This window comes from Stegodyphus dumicola, chromosome 6 (genome assembly GCF_044657685.1).
Source record: "Stegodyphus dumicola isolate Sdum_Otavi_A_Nest chromosome 6, ASM4465768v1".
NCBI lineage: Eukaryota > Metazoa > Arthropoda > Arachnida > Araneae > Eresidae > Stegodyphus > Stegodyphus dumicola.
This window is the reverse complement of record NC_140773.1, coordinates 76440566-76462346: the sequence shown is the minus strand read 5'-3', so window position 1 is coordinate 76462346 and position 21781 is coordinate 76440566. Positions and strand designations below refer to the sequence as shown.

At 31.0% G+C, this 21781-nt stretch overlaps 1 protein-coding gene across 1 annotated transcript in view; it reads right to left on the bottom strand.

Moving 5' to 3' along the window:
- Positions 1 to 21781, bottom strand: part of LOC118197042 (kinesin-like protein KIF21A) — a 250282-nt gene that overhangs the window by 143355 nt on the left and 85146 nt on the right. The window contains exons 11-16 of the mRNA XM_085818558.1: positions 20043 to 20232; positions 13242 to 13308; positions 12594 to 12809; positions 12127 to 12175; positions 11586 to 11655; positions 8319 to 8510 (exon numbers count right to left, since the gene is read on the bottom strand). Of these exons, the coding sequence (XP_085674684.1) occupies positions 8319 to 8510; positions 11586 to 11655; positions 12127 to 12175; positions 12594 to 12809; positions 13242 to 13308; positions 20043 to 20232 (784 nt within the window). The remainder of the gene's footprint in view (positions 1 to 8318; positions 8511 to 11585; positions 11656 to 12126; positions 12176 to 12593; positions 12810 to 13241; positions 13309 to 20042; positions 20233 to 21781) is intronic.

The following is a 21781-nucleotide window of genomic DNA, read 5'->3' as shown; positions in this document are numbered from 1 at the left end:
CTACCGAAAAAATGATACGTACTTGGCGACTGCTGGAAGATCAACTGAAGACTGATAGACAAGAGGAAATCTTGGATAAGTGTTTCAACCAAAATGATAATCAATAAGGCCAAAGAATTTTCTGAAAAACATGGGAATCGGAACTTTTCAGGGTCTGAGGGCTGAAGCTACAGGTTCAGGAAAAGGCAAGGCTTTTCAATGCGAACAAAAACAACTATTGCACTGAAAATGTCAGCAGAAAGAATAATGAAGAAAAATACTAGCATTTCAAGGTTTGTTATAAATGCACGCAAGAAAACTTCTTTTGAGCTCGGTCAAATAGGAAACATGGATTAAATTCCACTCACATTTGATGTACCATCCAATAAGACTGTGAGTATTAAAGGGTCTAAATCAATAACCATAAAAACCACGGGTCATGAAAAAACTCGATACACGGTAGTTCTAACAGGTTGTGCTGATGGCACAAAACTACCGCCGTTTTTCATATTCAAAAGAAAAACTCATCCAAAAGAAAAACTTACAACGGGTGTAATTGTTCATGTTCATCCGAAAGACTGGATGGATGAAGCTGGAATGAAACTGTGGTTACAGAACGTATGGGCGAGGCGACCTGGTGGACTCTTAAGCAAACCCTCTCTTTTGGTTTTGGATCAGTTTAGCACCCATAGAACTGAAAACATAAAGAATAAAGCGAGAGAATTAAAAACTCAGATAGCTGTCATTCCTGGTGGACTGTCTAGCCGCAGCCTTTAGATGTATCGGTGAATAAGCCATTTGAGGAAAAAGTGCAAGACTGATGGAACAACTGAATAGAAGAGCCACATCATGCCCTCACACCCTCAAGTAGAATGAAGCGGCGCTCTCTTTCACAAATGTGCGAGTGGGTACAAAGATCTTGGGAGGACGTAAAGGTTGAAGTAATTGTTAAGTCCTTTAAGAAGTGTGGAATCAGTAATGCTCTTGACGGAACAGAAGACGACACATTATTCGAAGAAGGTGATACTAGCGATGACAGAAACAGTAGTGATGACGATATTCTCATTTTTGATGATTATGATAGTGAAAAGGATTTTAATGGTTTTGAAAGTGATTAAAGTCTAATTTCATGATAGGCAACAATTTACTTGAATCTGTGTTTTTTGTTGTTTCTGCTTTTTTTCGTATTATGTTTGATTGCTTGCCGTTCATTCATTTATTCATTATTGAAATTTACATATCATGTTCAAAATAGCTTGCCGTTTGTTAATTTTCCTTAATAAAAATATGTTTGGTAATTGCATTCAATGATTGTTTATTTGGCTTTTACGAAATGTGAGAACTAAAAGAAACCACATTTTAAGTTATTGTGGTACTGTGCTCTCGCGCAGACTATTGAAACTTTTTCCCCTTGTGCGTGGCCTTCTAAATAAGGGTGCGTCTTATATGCCATCAAATACGGTAACCCTTTTCAGTTGAAATAGAAAACGTGAGTGAATCATTAGAAAATGAAATTGGTAGCATATTAGAACTTTCTAAGTCAATCGGAGGGAAAGGTTTTCTGGATATGTCTATTGAGGACGTTTGAAGATTTATTAGTGGAAGAAGAAATTGACGAAGCAGATTTGATGGAAATGTCATCTGAAACTGTAAATCAAATCGATTCTGAGGACACTAGCACAGATGAAGATATGAAGATTGTGCAGTTGATAATTTAACAGTAAAGCATTAAGAGAAGGCTTACGCTTAGCTGAAAATTTCAAGTCATTTTTCTTGAATGCAGACCTTTCTGCTGAAAGAAGCTGAAAATTCAAAAGAGAGCTGCAAAATTGTCTAGCTCCATTTCGAGAAGTTTACAACGACTTGGTAATAATTAGTAAGCAAAGTAAAATTACAAATTTTTTAAAAAGGGAAGAAGGTGCCAGAACTTTAAATGATGAAAAAAAATTCTGAAAATGAAAGCGATCTTATTCCACCGAAAAAACGTTCTGGGTTGATTATACTGGGCAATGATGACAAAGAAATTAATTAAATTGAAATTGCATTAAATTAAAATAACATTTTTTGTTTTGTGTTGTACATACATTTATATTTTTAATAAAAATTAAAGTTATTTATGTAGAATTAAAAACAATACTTGGTTTTAATAATGACTTATTAAAAACAATACTTGGTTTTAATAAGTCTTCAAAAAGTAATTCCCCTTTTTGTACTAGCTCTGGATCTTGTACAACATGGTTTCACACAACACGGCATTTTCTGGGAACCTTTCTACCATGTTATAGGAGGGTTACTTGTATTTAAATAACTAAAAATACTTATCCATATGTTATATTTGCTTGTTACCCACAACTTTTCTTTTTAAATTACTATCTTTATTGCACATGTATTCAAAACAACCCAGAGACAGCAACCTCCTCAAAACTTAAGAATGAAAAACGTTATGCAAAGTTATTTCTGCAGAATCTAACAAACTGTGAATTTAAAATAATCACAGAGAAAGTCAGTGAACACGCAAATTTTAGATTCCTGCATTTAGCGGTCACATAGCAGAAAAGCATGTAAACAGATAATTAGCACTACTGATGAACAGTGTTTGTAATTCTAAACAAAAATGAATAAATCTCCAAACCTGAAATTTTCTCATATCTCAAAGATAGTGAGGTGATTTTATATATGGAAGTGTTGTAGGAAAATTGGAAGAAGTCTCACAGCCTCTTAGTTGCAACAAAGTATAGAATCATGTAAAGCATGTTGTCTCCAGCAGGGCTGTGGAATTGGAGTCACGGAGTCGAGTAGATTTTTGGGTAAAAGGAGTTGGAGTGGCTAAAACATGTCGACTCCAACTCCAGTTTTTGTTGAACATGAATTTTAAGTGAAATTAAAAAGGGAATTGAAAAAAATTTAATGACAAACTGAGTTAATATTTTTATTTATGGTTTATATACATTAATAAATAGTTATTTTCTATTTTATTGACATATTAGTAAATAATTATAAGGGAGCAGGATGGATGTGATATTTGCCATTATTGATTAAACTGATTCATTTAGTTACTAATCTCATTGGTGAATTGAGGTAAGCAGCAAGAACTCCCAAAATTGTTGCCATTCTTAAGAAGTGAGCAGGAAAAGGAGCAATGCAATGGAGAAGTACATATTTGATGATATAGTGGTTGTTAGAATTAAGAACTTTTCAGAAGATGTACATAACCCTAATATTTCAATAACAGAAAGACTGTGGAATGATCTTGCAGAATTGGAAACTCTTCTTTCTACACCACATATAGCCACAAAAAAGCTGTAATTAAACTGATTCATTCAGTTACAAATCTCACTGGTAAATTTAGATAAGCAGCAATAGCAGCAAGAACTCCTAAAATTGATGCCACTCTTAGGAAGCGAGCAGGAAAAGGAGCAATTATTGATCAAGCAACACAATAAGGAAGTACATATTTGATGATAAAGAGTTTTTAGAATTAAGAACTTTTTTAGAAGTTGATAATCCCAATGTTTCGCTAACAGAATGACTGTGGAATGATCTAGCAGAACTGGAAATCCTTCTTTCAACACCATATATAGCTACAAAAAAGCTACAGTCTGAAGAATTAACAGGAGACGAGAATGTTAGAAGATGTAAATAACCTTAACGTTTCACTAACAGAAAGACTGTGGAATGAACTTGCAGAATTGGAAACTCTTCTTTCTATAACATATATAGCCACCAGAAAGCTATAATCTGAAGAATTAACTAGAGGCAAGACTGGAAGAATGCGGTGTTTCTTCTTTCTGAAATGGAGGGTTTATTGCAGAAGGAATCATTTCTTCAATGAAGAAAAGAGAAACTAGTTTGCTAGACAATAAGATCGCACTGAGTTTAATATATGTAGATACAAAACACCGAATTTTGTTGGATGACAAACAAATTAATAAAGCAAAGAAAGCCATCTATGAACTTTCATTAAGAATGAAATTATTCTCAGAACAACTGGAGTATTCAAACCAGGACAGTCAAACTGCACATATTGCAACTAAGTCTCTATCATCTTCTTCCACTGGTGAATTATATTTTGAGAAATATTTGGGTAATATTGAAAAGGCTAAGGCAAAGCAAATGAAAATATACAACCAAGAGCCTTTAGATATAAAAATGAAAAAATACAAACAAGATTTCTACACAGCCTTTGAAGAAACAGATAAATATGATTGCACTTGCAAGACACCTCTTTTAGAACTTATAAAAATCTATCCTGAAAAGTTAAAAGAAGTAGCCGTAACAGTAACAGCTCTTCTTCCTACCCAAGTCAGTGTGGAAAGACTCTTCTCAATTCTGAAGTTTATCAAATCGGATCTATGGTCCTCTAACAAAGAAAATTTTGCCGAAGTTTTACTGTATTTTAGAAACTACTAATGCCAATTTTTCCATTTCATAATAAATGCTAATATAAAAAATTTGCTATGCACCAATTCTTATCTGTAGCATCTACTACTTCTTTCATATTAAAAAAAAATAAGCTGTACCCATGTTTACATATATATGAAGGAGTCATTAAAATTCCGGGAGTTGGAGTCGGTCATTTTCCCTACTGACTTTACGGCCCTCATCTCCAGACTTTGAAGAATATTTTAAATGAATGGATTGCATTCTAGAAGTTATATTTCTTCTGTGGCTTTACAAGAAGATTAATACTTAGTGGTAATAGCCAAACACTATTGAGACACAGCCAATTCATAAGTATTACACACAGAAAAGAAGATATTTTGTAAATTGCAACTCCATCTGAATTACATACAATTACATACTATGAGACCAATCATCTGTTTGGTACCAATGAGAGAAGACAATAAAATGCATTTGCAAAAATGCCGGATCCACCCAAATTAATCAATGCAGCAATCTCATGTTATCCAGAGCGAATTCACATGTCAGTTCATCTGGTATGAAAGGGGCAAGCTGTAAGCAGGAAGGTATATTAAAAAGAAATTATTATCATGGCATTATAATAAGAGGCAGCATCAGGACTGATGGATAGTTACAGGTGTTGGACAATAGCCTGCGATTTTCAATTGTAAAAAGGTTACTGAACACCATGGATACTTGTTCTATGATATTGTCGACAAAGTATTTCTTTTTATGGATGATAAAGCCATGCCACAACAAACCTGAATAAAGAAATCTCCTGAAGAGTGGGTATGTCTATTAAATGACTGACCTTCATATTCTCCAGACCTCAGCGTCATTAGGTACATACATAATATTAAGAGAAAACAAATACGGTACAATATCTGTAATTCGGAATGATCTATAATGCGGACCTCAAAGACACAAACTTTTTTTTTTTTTTGTATGCGCTACGCATGCGCGTTGCAAGGATGTGTTTCCAGATATGTTAAAAAATACTTGGCATAATTTATGTCTAGCTACCATATTTCATGGTGAGGACAATGAAGACGATAGCCATGAATTTGAAGGTTTTCGGACATCGCAAACCAAAGGTGAAATTTTCCAGTTATTGGATTTTGTAAAGAAATGTGGAGAAGCAATATTAAATGAAGATAATATAACAAAAGTTTTTCATTGTGACAATAATGCCCCAATCATCAATCAATTAATGGACGGCGAAATCTGTAGTATGGTTCTAGATCCAGAAAATACTGCTTCCAATAGTGAAGAAAGTGACAGAGAGGTTATTGAAAACGAAAAAATTTCGATTGACAAGTTAGTCGGTAATCTCAACACAGAAATTACAGGACTTGTACAGTGGAACTTTGTAACTGAACAATTATGTCTGTTTATAGAATTAAAGAGAAAGTATTAGCACAAAAAAAACGAAGCAACTTACATTGAAAGAAATGTTTAATAAAGTAAAGAAATAAATATTAAGCTTTTTTTTTTTTTTTTTTTTTGTAAATTTTGATACCCTTTAGATCATAATTGCTCTTTATTTCATGAATTACAGTTTCATATTATTAACTGTATAATTTATGCATGCCATCTTACCAGATTTAAATCGATTATCTATAATCCAGAAAAACCCCTAATTCAGAATCGTGGAAGTCCTGACAAGTCCCGACAAAATGATGTGACCGACAAAATGATGACAGTCCCGACAAAATGATGTGAACCAAGTGATGTATGAAACCCTGGAGCAGATTATTCCATTTTGTTATTTAGAGCATGGATTAGGCTTTGCTTCTTTTCTGGTGAGGGACTGCAAGCTGCTACAGTACAAAGTTCGTAATGGATTACGCAGTCCCTCACCAGAAAAGAAGCAAAGCCTAATCCATGCTCTAAATAACAAAATGGAATAATCTGCTCCAGGGTTTCATACATCACTTGGATTACGGACTTTGTACTGTAGCAGCTTGCAGTCCCTCACCAGAAAAGAAGCAAAGCCTAATCCATGCTCTAAATAACAAAATGGAATAACCTGCTCCAGGGTTTCATACATCACTTGGTTCACATCATTTTCATGTACTTATTAACTCATTACTCTTGACTCATATATATAACTTCTCTGTAAAAAGTTTTGATTTCTTTGATTTGCAATTTCCACTAAGGTCAGATAAGGTCATTATCTTGCATCAGATAACCACAAATAAATAATTTTCATATGTCTCCCCATTCATATACAGTACAGTTCTCTGTATGCAAACAAATGTTGCTAATCCTTAAGTTCTGGACATATATGTAGAAGTATTTCAATATTTATTTCATTTTATATTAAATATTACAAATTTTAAAAACTTAACTGTTTCTTCATATTTTATAGACGTGATTATTTATCCATTCACTCAGCAAATTTCAGCTCTAACTTCGCTAACTTATCAATTAGATATGTAGTAGGAAAAAACAGAATAACTGACATGAGAACACAAATTTTATTGCAGTCGTTCATCACTAATCATGTAAATCCAGCTCGCCGATAAAAGAAAAAAAGTATAATACAAATATCCATTCTCTATTCAGAATGCAAACAGGTCGATCAGCATTAAAAGCATTTATGCTTGCCACCATACTTAACAATGGAGCAAATTTGGGGGATCTTTAGGAACTTATTTTTATTTTGCCTATCTAATTAGTAATTTACAGCATTAAAAAAAATAATCATCCTAAAATGCATTTGCATGTAGTTTAGATAAAAATACTGAGTATTATGAGGGGGGAAAAGGGCTACTGTTGTTAAAAGTGATCATGATTCTGTGTTTGAAGGAAAACTAAATAAATAAAATGAAAATGAAGATGATTATTGATCTCAGAGAAATGAAATGTGCATATCATGATCTCAGAGAGATCAATGATATTTCTAAATTAATTTATATTCTGAATACATTCGAAATATTAAAAACACATTTAAAAATTTCTATTTCAATATCTTTAAGATGCTAATCTTAAAGATATTGAAATAGAATCTTTAAGATCTGCATCTTTAAGATGTTTTAACTTTATTTAAAGGGAGATAAACTGTTACTTTATTTTGCAAGAAGATTTTGAAAAATAAGATCTACAACATATCATACAGTACTTTCTAGTTTGTAAATTGTTATACGTAAGCTTATACACAAGCATAGTTGAATGAATAACTTTATAGCTTAAATACAATTACAAATTGTATTTAAGCTATAAAGTCAATTAAATCAATACTAAATTTTGTATTTTAGTTGCCTGCACTTAAGACTGACAGGTAAAATAATAAATAAATAAATATAATCTTATATAAACTTTATTATTTAAAATATAAGTACTCAAATATAATAAATTTTGCTCTTAATGAACAGAAATTAATGATTTCTCTTGAAATACACTCATTTTTTGATTGAAAAAATATCACGCCCCCCCCCAAACTAGATTTCTAATAAAACAGCTGCTATTAATTAGAAGAATTGCTGCCCAGATGGAACAGTGGTTATGGAAGCCTGACTGTGATCCCGAAGGGCCCGGGTTTAAATCTTGGAGAAGACATAAATGTAAAATTGTCTTTCTCTTCATAGGAGGTAATGGTGGCCACCTACTAGGTGCCGTCACAACAAAATGGCTACTAGTGGCCAATGCTGTTATAGGCAAGTACCAGGCATTGGAGAGGGAATAGAAGAATTTACTTAAATTTCTTTAAAAAATTTTTACTTTATATAGTCCCCTTTATAATATTCTTATGGTTTAAGTTTCTTGTTTAAAAAGTGTTAAACAAGAAAGTAATACACAAGAAACAAGTCGTTGTCCCCAGGAAATGTTTCATTGGTTTGACAGTACTGGTCTTTAAAGCAAGAAATCTATACTAAGAAAAACAATTTTTTCACACTTTGCAAGACATTTACAAGTATGATTGTAAATTTACTTACTTGCCAGATTGGCCAAAATTTTGTCTCTCTCCTTTTCAGTCTCAGCAATTTTAGTCAAAAGCTGACTAATTTTCCCTTCGTAATGGTGCTTCATATTCTGCAAATGCTTCTGGTTTGCTTCTAGCTGCCGAATCAGTTTTTCTTTCAATGATATGTCACAAGTAAGTTCAGCAAGATTCGCACTCAGTTTTTCTGAAATAAAAAGATATATATATATATAAACAAAAAAGACATTATCTATGCACTTTGAAATATCAGTAGAAAGGTTCAGGGAAAAAAAACCTTTATTCATCCCTGCATGCTGATGCCAGATGAATAAAATATGCTTAGGGCTATTATACAGTTGATAAACTCTGATCTGAGTCAAATTAAGTAAATTTTTGCTTTGATTATATTTAAGTCTAAATTAATAATTGATGCAAAAAAAAAAACCTTACAAAACATAATAAACCTGATCATTCCACATCCATTTTTTTTTATTCTAAATAAATAACAGTATCTTAAATTGAGTATTTTTAATAAACTCAATTTTTAAGTTATGAGTTAGGCAGTTTCACAAAAATGACCATCTGACTGACTGATTTATCTCCTTATTTATTTCTATCACCTCATTCTTCAACTAATTATGATATTAATATTTTCACTTTTCTAAAAATATTTCAAGTTGAAATACAGAATGCAATGTAATAAATACTATGTGAATAAAGTAGAGGGCTGACTAACTGGTTAATCTCAGTGTGCTTTTTAATCGCTTGTAGGTTATCCATCTCTTGCATTGTAAGATTCTAGCTAATTTGGAAGTCCTTCAGAGCTAGAACATTGAAGTACTGTGTAGTGACTTATCCCACAGTTCTATTCAGTGAAAAACCAAAGAGGGGTTAAATTTACCCTTTATCCAAACTCAAAATGAATGAACAGATGGCCCATTCTCGGGTTTACAATAAGCCTCCATTCGGGCAAGAAAATAATCTAATACTAACTAAAATAAAACCAGCCAAAGCTGCAGAGAATTAACTAACAGACTTAATGCTTATTTAAGATCACCAGTGGATATTAGCAGGCACGTAACAATATGCCCGAATAGTAGTAAAATTAGACTATTATTAGCAACAGCATGTCAGAACACACTCTTTTAACTCTTCTATGTTCTACTAGGCTCCCCTAGCAAAGTGATCCAGACTTCAGTTTAAATAATGGTTTCAACCTCACTTGCATAAAATGTAATCCTAAAAACACATTCTGGCAGAGACACATAGGTGGGGAATGAGAGTAAAGGAAAGGCTTCTCCTGAAACCTTTCCTTTACCTCAGAAATAGCTATTAGAAAATTAAAATAAACTCCTACAGCATTGTAAGATTGTTATTTTATATCTTTTCTGTGCATTGTATATAGCAATATCACTGCAGGAAAAAAGTGCAGCTCCTGTTGACAAAAAGGTTGAGCACTTTGGCTTACTATTACTTATTAGTACTTTACATGTGTACCTAAAAGAGATATAGTAAAAGTGCAGAAATCCGCAAAGCTTGGGACCAGAGGTTATGTGGATTTTAAAATTTTGCTGTTTCAAGACAGGAAAGATAAATCATAATATTCAGGCTAAAAGTGCAAAATAAATAAGGCATATTAGATACATTTAATTAAATAATTACATAAGAATAAAATTGAATTTAATTAAATAAATACAAATTTAATAAATTTTTTTAAAAAATTTTAATTTTTTTTTTTTTATTATTTAAAAAAAAAAGTTTAATACTTGACTTTACTTGCTTGTTTATCAAAAGAATTCTTTAATTTTTTTTCTTTTTAGAACTTTAATTCTTAAATGCTAATTTATAAGGGTACCACTTTATTAGTATTTCTTTTTGGACATTCATCCCTTTTTTACTTTTGGTTTTAACTTTTACCCTTGCCTACATGAATGACGAAACATGAATTGAATGATTGGAGAGATAGGTTTGGAGGCAACTTCCCCTTGATAAGTCTCTCTCCTGCCTGCTCAACAGTCATTCACTTATGCATTTTTTAAAAAATTGTTTGAATTAATTTTAATTTGCTAAATTATTGAATTTATTTTCATGGATTGTTTTTGCACTTGATTTGCTTATACTTCTGAATTTAAATGATATTGTAGATTAGTTCGAGAATTAAATCTTTTATATGTTTGCACAATGTTTTTTTAAAAATTATTTTGGCTTTAAATTTAATTTTGGCTTTAATTTTGCTTTTTTACTTTTATACGTGTTTGTTAAAATTTAAATTTAAATTTGTTTAAATTTTAATTAAATTATTATATATATTATTGCAATAACTTATTATATGCATTAAATTATTATTACATATGTAAATCGATTATATATTATTCATTGTATTATATGTACACAGCACTGAGGTTTGCCGATTTCTCATGCAAAGATTTCCGGTTTCGGATTCCGGTGTTAGAATCACTGTTGCTGTAAAATTTCTACAGCTTTTCTTTATTTTTCCATATATCATACACAATCGTGTCTCAATTCCATACGATTCTGCTATAAACCTAGGAGTAGCACCTGCCTCCATCTTTTGCAGAATTTGCACTTTTTACATTACTGTCAACGTAACGAGTTTACGTTTTTCAACGTTGCAAGTAGTAAAATCATGAATGCGTTTCTTATCTGTCATTGCTTTAAAAAGGGCTGAAATTTAAAATATTCTTAATTCTTCTTAATATCCACAAAATATCCGGATTAAAGAAAAAAAAAAGGCAGCACTAAATAATCTCATGAAATAACAAAGCTTAGAAAATACAAAGTGAATAGTGAACTTGAAAGAAGAGTTGAGTGAATTGTCTGCTTTTTTTACCTCGATGCAGATTAGAGGTGGGGAGAACATTTATCATGATGTAAATAACTTGGTATTTCCGTTATGACTCATTCAGTATTTATGACGTCATCATTCGGTAAGTATTTTTTCTTCGATATTTCATATTCAATATTGCGGTTTCCGGAACCTATAAACTGAATGTTTATATTTTGAGAGGCAAAGTGAATTTCATGAGTTGGCGGATTTCAGGTCGGCGGATGTTCAGTATTTGACTGTACTATATTTGGAAAATAAGTTTAAAATTTTAATAATCATGAAATAAGCAGATGAAAAAAATTAAGTTATTAATTAAATAAAAATAAAAGTTTTAATAATAAATAATGAACAAAAAATGAAAGAAAACAAGTTGTGCAAGTCTCTAAATATATACAAATTATTTTTAAGATTTAAATTAATCATTTTATTTACCTTTTACATCAGGCTTTTCTGTCTCAGATTCAGAAGAACTGTTTTCATCTTCATTATCCTCATTATTATTCTGGAATATAATATAAACAGAATTAATAGATATTAAGAAAATATATTTCCGTGTAAATTACTAAAAAAAGTTTAAAGATGTTTAACATTAATCTATTAAGATTGCATACATTTTTTTTAACTATAGATAGTAGCCACTAAATTTAGTGAATATTGTTTTTTAAGTTTGCAGCATCTGAATGTTAGCACTTTGGCTTCTAAGAAATCTTTTAAAGCCATAAAAATTACCTAATTTTCTCCCTTATTACACACATTCAATATTTATTTATTATCATGAAAAAGGGAGCACTAAATCAAAAATATATAGATCTTTGTGTAAAACAATATTGGTGTAATTTGATCATTAAAGCAAATATGCCACTTAATATAACTTGATTAATATATTTCAGCTCAAATCAAACCTTAAAAAATATATTTAAAGCAAGTTTAGCACAAAATGTTATGCTTGATTAATCCAAAAATAGCGACTTACCTCATCGTCAACTTTGTCCTTATCTTCATCACTCACACACTCCTTTTCCCTAAAATGAAGCAATACATAAAACCGTCAGTGAAACTGTAATTATCAGTCCTCATACTAGAACAGCTTTTGCTTCAAGTTAAACTCAATTGAGGAAAAAAAGATAAGTGACATTTTTAATCATCTATACTGACTGAAATTTTAAAAAATTCCAAAAATTTGAAATAAAGCTAATTTTAACTTCCACTTATTTTTGTGAATACTGAATTCGGGAAGGGAGCATTAATTTCAATAATACAAAATCAAAATCTCATATATATTTATCCTATGGCATGAAATGCATAAATTATAAAACATTCAAGAATAAATGGATGCTTCCCATATTTTAGAGAAATTGTATGGCAAAACTCTAAAATCGTACTTCTATACACTCAAAATCATAAAACAGAAAAAAAGTAATATACAATTCTGAATAATACCCTTTTAATTTCTTTTCTTTCTGCTTCAATTTCTTGACGTTTCTTTTAGCCTCTTCCAGAATTTCAGTAACAGACTGTGTTGCATCAATTCTTATATCATACTGACCAGTAACTGCCACTGTAGATGTAGGACTGAATGCATAACGTTGAGGAGAGACTTTCATAACACTTTTACGCAATAAAGCATATGCTTCTTCAGATTCAATAAGTTTTGCCCTAAACAAGCACAAAAAGATAAAAATTAAATATAACATGGAAAAAAATTATTGGAAAAATTATATTATGGTATTTTAAGTATTTATAATTTAAAATTAGATATCATATTATTTAAAGGAAGGGAAAAAATTCATATTTAAGTCATTAAAAATTTTACAAGTTAGGAGAAATGAAAAATTTTAAAGCCCTACATATAATCATTACAACAAAATAAATTAAATGATCGGTAGGAAAAAAGCAAACAATATTTACAAATTCCAAAACTATATTTTAATCTGTTCAGCAGTAAAATATAAGCTGAATTACAAAGCACATTAAATATCAACAGGGCATTGCAAAATTAAGTTACCTGAAATCAAAACTATAGATTAAATATTTCATCATAAATGAGCTCAGGTATTAAAGAAATAGTACTACCACTTCTTTTATTACCTAAGAGCTTCTATCTCTGCAACATATCCTTGAATTACAGCAGATATATCTGATTTGCTGCCATCACCTAAAAATTCAATTGTGATTTAGATCGAATTTGAAACTCAGGTATAAGTAATTAAAATTATTTTTCCCATCAGTTTTATACAATATACATATAAAATAAAGCATTTAGAAGACATACCAATATTTTTATGTATTTTCAAATATATGCTACTAATATATAATATAAAAATATATCTAATATATAATATAAAAATATCTAATATATCTAATATATTGATATATAATATAAAAATATTTAATATATAATATAAAAATAATATACAAGAATATAACATAAATAAACTCTTTTAAAAATGATATTATTTAATGTTAAGCAACCCATCACCTTAACAATAAGTTGAGCCCAGACATATAAGAAATACATCAAAATATTATCGTGCACTGGTAAGCAAATTTTTTTTATTTCCTATGATTACATAATATTTATTATCATCCAGTAATAGCATAACAGTAGACAATTAGGTCTGAACTTTAGTATAAACCCATTGGTACACAAAATATTTGCGCATTACAATAATTATTAAAATATTCTTGTTTATATCAGTTCTAATATTTGACTATTATATAAACATTTACATATATTTATTTAAGCAATGAATTATTGCCAAATTGGAATAAAATAACTTGGTTGAAAATGATTCTTTTAAAATACACAAAATATTTTTATGAAACAAACATCAAGTTGAATTGGCCTTATTTTAAATATTCACTTCCCACTCTTCCGACTTGCAAAAGCCCTCATTTGCTATGCCAAACTATTTCAATATGCTAAAAAATAATGATGCTTAGAGTATACAATGCCAAAGGTTACAAAAAACTTTGTAATACCATATGTATATATTTTCAGAATATACAGAATAAAAATAAAAAAGATTACACAATGTTTATTTTTATATGCTGCATAACAACTGCCAATCTTCCATTTAAATAATACAAGTACGGATTGCTTTAAAAAATTTAATTTTTTTTTTTTTTTTTTTTTTTTTTAATTTACATACAAAAAAAATTATGTTTCTTGTTTCACTACATAAAAATATCATTCAAAATGCTTAATCTGAAATACTTTTTACACACTTTTGTCTCGAATAAAAATTAAGAAAAACAAGACTAGGAAAAAAATTTAATTTTTCATTTAATAAAATATCTATTGTTCATACTGATACATGTAGCCTCCTCCAAGATACAGCAAAACTTGTCAGTAGTCAACGCGCAAAAAACATTTTTACAACTTTGAGAATGCACATTTAAGGCACATTTTTTAATTAACCATTTGTTAATTTTTAATCAATTATTAACTGGTTTTCGATTCATAGAAATTTTGGTTGCTTTAATTCATGGAAATTCTGAAGAATATGAATCTTTAAATTTCTGCTTCGATAACTTTAGCTTCTTCATTTGAGACAGCATAATTAATAAAAAAGCTTCCAGCTAAATCCAGTTCACAAAGATGCAATAGCTACGCTTTCACTTTAATCTAAACAAAGAATCAAGGCAGGCTAAACAAGCCCTTTACTGCAGCAAAGAATCTGGGAGTGCAGAGAGAATTACATTACAGAGATCAAAGGTTGGAAAAGTTTACTTATCTACGCTTGGCTACTCTTCAAAGCCAGCAACACATTTAACACCTTATGCAAGATGACATGAGTATTCAGCCAATCATCATCACATGAATTATTTGATTCCATTTTGTGTATTAGTTCCTCTACCCTCTTTCTGTAAAATCTGTAGTTTTTTTCCCATATTTTTCGCAGCTCGTAGTTTTTCAGGAATTTCTGTAGAAACTACGGAGAACAGATCTGCGGTTCCTACAGATCTATGGATATACAATCCAAGACCAAAAAATCCAAGACCAAAATAAATAAAAAAATCATAACACATCATAGTATAAACTTTACTTTTAAAACCAGAAATATGAACAGAAAATAGATTAACAAGTAACTATTCTAAAAATGATGCAATAGCACAATATATAACTTTAAAATAAGTACTGGCCCTCTATAATTTTATCAATGATTCTGTCACAATAACATATTTTTCTACCTTCATAGTGACATGCCTTTCATTGTGAAATTTTATTAAATCACACCAGAAGTGTTACATTAAAATCTTTCTAAAATGTTTGAAACTTTTAATCATAGGTCTCAAATATTTTTAAAAGAAAATGCATGTTATACTAAATATCTATATGAAATGACATCTTAAAACAAACTAAAAAATGTAAGCGATGCTCATGAAAATGCTTCAAAGTTTGATCACGCAGAAAGCTAATGAACAAGGAATTTAACCAACTTTTAGTTTTCTGGAAGGAGGATGACATTCTGATATCACAGGTTACTTTCTTTCCAACTAAACTGGTGGATAATTGCTAAGGACGGATGACAGTAGCAGTGATAGCAACCACAAAATGGAAGGCTGGAAAATGTGGAAATTAGCATAAGTGCAGATACAGCAAGATGTGTTGTACACTTAAGAAAATTTTGGCTTGCAGAAATTGTTCGTCACATTATAATGCTGATAACCAATATACAGGATTTGATGTGTATTGACCATTCTTGGTCAAAAGCGAAATTTAATGGGAAAGAATCAACTGACAAGTTTGAAATTTTTGGTATGTCTTCCTGATATCACTTAGATGATGTTATGTGTGGTCATATTATTGGCAAGATTGAAGAAGGGCGAAAAATAAATGTTGCTAGGGAGTTTGATGATACCCACAGTATTGTTTCAAGGCTTTGGAAATCATTTCAAATAAATGGAATGTAGGACAAATGTAGCAAACTTCATGAGGGAGGTCATGTTCACAGTACCACGTCTACAGAAGATACATAGTATTATTGGCAAAAAGGAACCAGTGCAGCACAGCTATTGAGGAAGCAAATCAGCTACCTGCTGCTACTGACAAGCCAGTGTTCCAAAAAGCCATAGCCAGATGTTTGCATCAAGGAGAACTATATGCCTGCTGTCCTGTGGTGTGCATTCCATTGTCTAAATGGCACCATCCCAGCCATTTTCAATGGTGTTGCAAGCATCGCAATGGGAGGGATGACGATTGGGCTTGTGTATATTCTCAGATGAAAAGAGGTTCAGTCTCTCACCTGATTATGGATGATAACTGATGTAGCATGAGAGTGGTACTGCATAAAATCTTCAAACATACAAATATCCTACATGTAGTACCATGGTTATGTGCTGAAGTGATGGTCGTACATTGCTCTATATGCTTCCAACTGGGACTATGGCCGGCCAATGATACATTAATTATATTCTGCTGCTTCATGCTTGCCTGTTCCGTGGTGCTGTCAGTGATAAATTTGTTTTCATGATGACAACACAAGATGTCATCAAACAGTCGCTGTCTAGGAGTGTCTAGAGAGTGAGGATATTCAACATCTGGTATGGCCAGCATGCTCTCAAGATCTGAATCCTATTGAAAATGTTTAGGGTGCTTTGGGTAGGAGTCTTGCTGATTGACAATGCCCTCCAATAAACAAGAACAGCCTCATCCGTGCATTGACAGAGGAATGGGATAAATTATCCCAACAGCTGCTGGATAATGTTGTGCAAAGTGACCATTTTGTTCCCTGAACACATTTCAAAACTTTCTGGATTTCAGAGCACAATAATAAATTACCCTTGTTATGTCTTAGTATCCTGGCATTATTTTATTTCACTTGGCATCCAACCACACTTATTTTTTTATGCATTACATAGCTGCTTGAAATCCATCCTTAGCAACTGTTCAGACCTTAAGAATTATATTTCACATTTGAAATCTCAGAGAATTTGCAATTCCTTATCATTCAAATATGAAGAGAAGTATATTGAAATTCATGTTAAAAACATGCCAGGAAAGGAGAAATAAAGAACTCTTCTAAAAGTAAAAATAATTGTTGATCAATTATCTTTTCTTTTTAGTTCTACTAAAATTACTCACAAGACTCCTTTAGCTGTGAATTATGACTTTCTTGAAAAACTTTTACATTCATCACAATAATTTCAGTTAAACTGAACCTAAACAGGTCCTTTCCTAAACCTAAATCAGTTTTTCCTATAGTTTAAGCCATATAGTTTCTTTTCTTTGTTTTTTTTTTTTTTTTTTTTAAAGGCACATAAGAGCGCTAGCGCGGATAGACTATGGATGGATAGATAGTCTCGAAACAGGATTTTGTGGCATATCACTTTAAATGTCTGAGTCACTTTTTAAATTGTTGCCACGAAATATTATCGCCTTGTATTACTTTCAAAGAAATTAAATAATAAAGAATCTGCATGAATATATGTATGTTTCTCACACTGTGAAAAAAACGATACCTAAGGCCATCAAATTTTGAATAATGCAGTCCTCACCCGAATATGTCCATCTGAAATCCTGAATTTTGAATTCTGTAAAAATTTAATGAATTTTTATCTGAAAGTAAAAAGTGCACTGTACGGATTTAAACATTGCTATCTCCAGCTCACGAGACAATACATCGGAAATTCTAAAGATATGCTATTTTTTAAATATTTTGTGATTTTGCTATTCAACTGAATTTTACATGGCGTAAAAGCAAAGAACGTGAGATTTAATTAATGAACTTGACACATAAAAAGTTACTAATAAAAGGACAAAAAGTTTTTTGAAACATCTTGCTAAGAAACCTTTACATTGATATGATAAACTGAGAAAAGACTGGACCCAAAAAATTAAAAATTTTAAGCCAACACTTAACACTTCACCAAGAATTCTAAACACATGCTGCTTTTAAAATTTTTTTTAAATTTTGCTATTAAATTATATATATAGCATAAGTGTAAAAGAAAATTATGCTTAATAATAAAGATAAAAAAAAATAAAAAGAAATGGGTTAGCAAGATTGAATGCAACAGCAGACTGGTAGACTATGGTCTCAGTGAGAACGTTGAAAATCTTTAACAAACCCTTTTTGCCGACCATTAAAATCTGAGCCCTTTCACATTTTTTTAAACATATATATATAATGGCACCTGACGTTACAACTTTAATCTGGCTTGTTTGCTAATCACAACTGTCTTAACCACTGCTCAAGGGCTGAACAAGGCTGTCCTGTTTCTTTGAAAGGAAAGACTGAATTTGAATTTATCACCTTGCAAAATTAAAACGTGACTCTAAGTCTAAATAGAAGTGAGTGATTATCAATCAGAATAATTACCAAAACAAGTGATCATTTCCTCAAAAAAGATTTAATCCAAGCAAAAAATGATCCTTTAGAAGAATGCCTACATACAGCAAATTTAAGAAAGAAAATATTATTTCTCTGAAAATCAAAAGGGCAATCATTTTTGTCCATCTAAGAGCTTCACAGTGAGACTGATCAAGTGACAGAAGAATTTGCCTCACACCGGCGAATGAAAACTTGTATTTTCAAAATTCAACAATGGTTCCAGTTTTAAAAAATGCAAAAAGTGCATGCAATTTGCAAAATTGTATCATATCAAAAACTAACCAGAGAAATTGAAGAAATGTTAGAGAAATATATCTTAAGAGGTGAAATAAAATTAAATTTGCTTGGAATGAATGGAAAACAATATGTTTGTCTACTTGAACACCATACATATAATCGAAAATACACAAGGAAAATTATTAAAGGTGGAAATGATAGCTTTATGTTGAGAAGCTGTTTTTTGTAATATGACATAGACAGAGTTTTTCATACAGACAGTATGATGACCATAGAAGTATGGTTATCTTAGACAGCACAATGCTATCAAACGAGAAGAAAACATTCCCTACCATGAGATGGTGCTGTCAACAAGATAATGATCTGAAGTTTTCAGAAAAGCTATCAAAAATGCTGGTTTGAAAAAAACAGATTTAATGCTTTGCCATGGCTCTCTACGTCACCAGACCTAAATGTAATTAAGAACAAACTAAAACACAAAAAGTGGGGACAACCATCACATATCAAGTTTGAAATACTATTTAACTCCTGTTGAAAAAAGTCATAAATATGCTGACTCTATGGCAAACAAATAGTTCAGACCATAAGAAAAAAGTTAAATCTTTTTTAATAAATAAAAAGCTTTTTGCTCTCAACAATCACATGTTCCTATAAATTTAACTATTAAATTGGTAGATTAAACATCTCAGGATAAATACTAAACTTCACACATGGAGAAAAATCTCAGCAGACACAGGTTGTGTCAGTACATAAATAGATCAAGAACAGTTCTCCATTTCTCTTCTGTTTGTCTGATTCTGTTCGTCTTAACCCCTCAGAAAAAAGGGAGGCAGTCAGCAGAAGCTTTTCATTCTTGAAATCTCCTTTTCAGATCACTGAATTTTAATGTGAAGTAAAGACCCTTCCATAGGCTTGAACTTAGGTTCCCATGGAAATGAAAACCATTGACTATAAAACAGATACTGTAATGTTACAGTTCAGAGAAAAACATTATGATGCAAAAATAGTAATGACATTTACATAATCAATAAATTATATCAGTTTCTAACTACACATTAACCATGACTTAAAAAATTGACACATTACTCTTAAATCTGCGGTCTTTTGCAAATTTAAGAAAAATGTCTAATCTTTCTAAAAAGGTCTCTATTTCTTTAGGCCTTAGCTGGTACACAATCAAATGCATAATGGGTAACACAGGTTACCTAATTTATTTTGAGATGCACTTAATTATACAGCACCTATTTCGAAGAACATTCAATACTACACATTATATAATGCACTAAATTATGCATGCAATATAAAAAGAGATTACCATTTAGAATCCATTCACCATTTTGTTTTTCAACTATCAAAGCAGTATTTTTGGCAGTTAGACGATCAACAGTTTCCTGAAGTGCTTTTATGCGAGTCTTCAAAGAATTATTTTCAGACTGCAACATTGTATTTTCATGATACATGTCATTAATACATTCCACACCATCCTCTCCTACTAGTCTCTTCCCCTGTATTTAGAGAATAGCATAACTAATAAATAATTTGTTAAAAATTTAAAATAATTCATTAGCAGCTGAAATCACCTATCTGAATACTTCATTTCACCTACCTGAATACATAGCTGCAAACAAGGCAATTATGAAAAACTGGATAGTTCTTGAAAGAAAGGCAGGAGTTTCAGAATGTTTTCATAAACTCCAAATTGGTTTAAATTCACTTTACAATGACTGATTTAAGTTACAGAACTATTTATAACACAATTGTAATGCAAAATATGCTAATATTTAATTATCTTTTTTAAGTATTATGTTCTTTAGTTAAGTTTTGTAATTTTCTTACACTTTTATATTGAGGAAATCCTAAATACAAGAGCAAAGCTTATCAATGAAAAATCAAATTGAACACTAATGAACACACCGTGTAGATAAAGTTAGTATTGTCCCAATTATTGATGTAAAAGTAAACACAAACTCGTTAAACATTGGTTAAATTTTCATAAAAAGTCCTGCAAATATCTACAGAAGATTAAGAAAGTTTGAATCTAATAAACTTTAATAAGAAAAATATTTCAGAAAATTAGTAAGTGTTTAGGAATGGAATTGACACAATTTAAGTTTCATTACCTCATTAAATTTCATTTACCACTGGGAAATACTTTTCTAAGTTTTCCTTAGCAAAGGCTAAAAATTAAAAATTATGAGATGTGATGAAAAACTGATAGTTTCTCAGTAAAACTTGAACAGCTGGCAACTATGTAAATCCTATCATATATTAATATTTTTGAACTTAAAAAGTGCAACTGGACAAAAAGAGGAATAATGAATTTTTCACAACAGAAATTATTAAAAACAAGTGCTCTTAATAATATATATATATATAGAGAGAGAGAGAGAAAGGAAAAGAGAAAAAAGAAAAATTGCTTATTTTTCCATACCATCTTCAAGATAAAATGCTGTTTCTTAATTCAGCAGCTTAGGCATTGTTAAATAGAAATACAGTTTAAAAAAAAAGACAATACTTATATTATGTTTATTGCAAAAAACATCAATAAAATTAACATTAATATGAAAATGCTTTGAAAGTTTTAAAAAAATCACACTATAGCATTAATAACATTTCTTCTTACAATATGAAATCTCAAATGTGAAAAATTAAGAAAATTAAAACTATAATTTTGAATATTATGAATATTAAAAACTGCATACTAATACAAAGCTGAGGAGACATACGAGGGCCATCCAGGAAGATTACGTTTCCGTCTGTGTCCGCTAGGGGCGGGGCTAGCGCGGCCATCCTGGGGTCAGAGCGTTGCGCAGCTCAGTCTGCATCTAGCCGTGCTAGTGAGAGGTTCGTGCTGTGCTCTGTTCAGATACTGTGACGGTTTGAAATGTCTGCGTTAATTGAAAATCCCGCGAGCTGCGAGGTGCGCTCAGTAATAAGGTTTCTGACTGCAAAAAACTGTAAACCGATAGAAATCTATCGGCAGCTTCGTGAAGTGTATGGGGACAACATTATCACTGAAGGTGGAGTGCGTCAGTGGGTCATAAGATTTCAAAA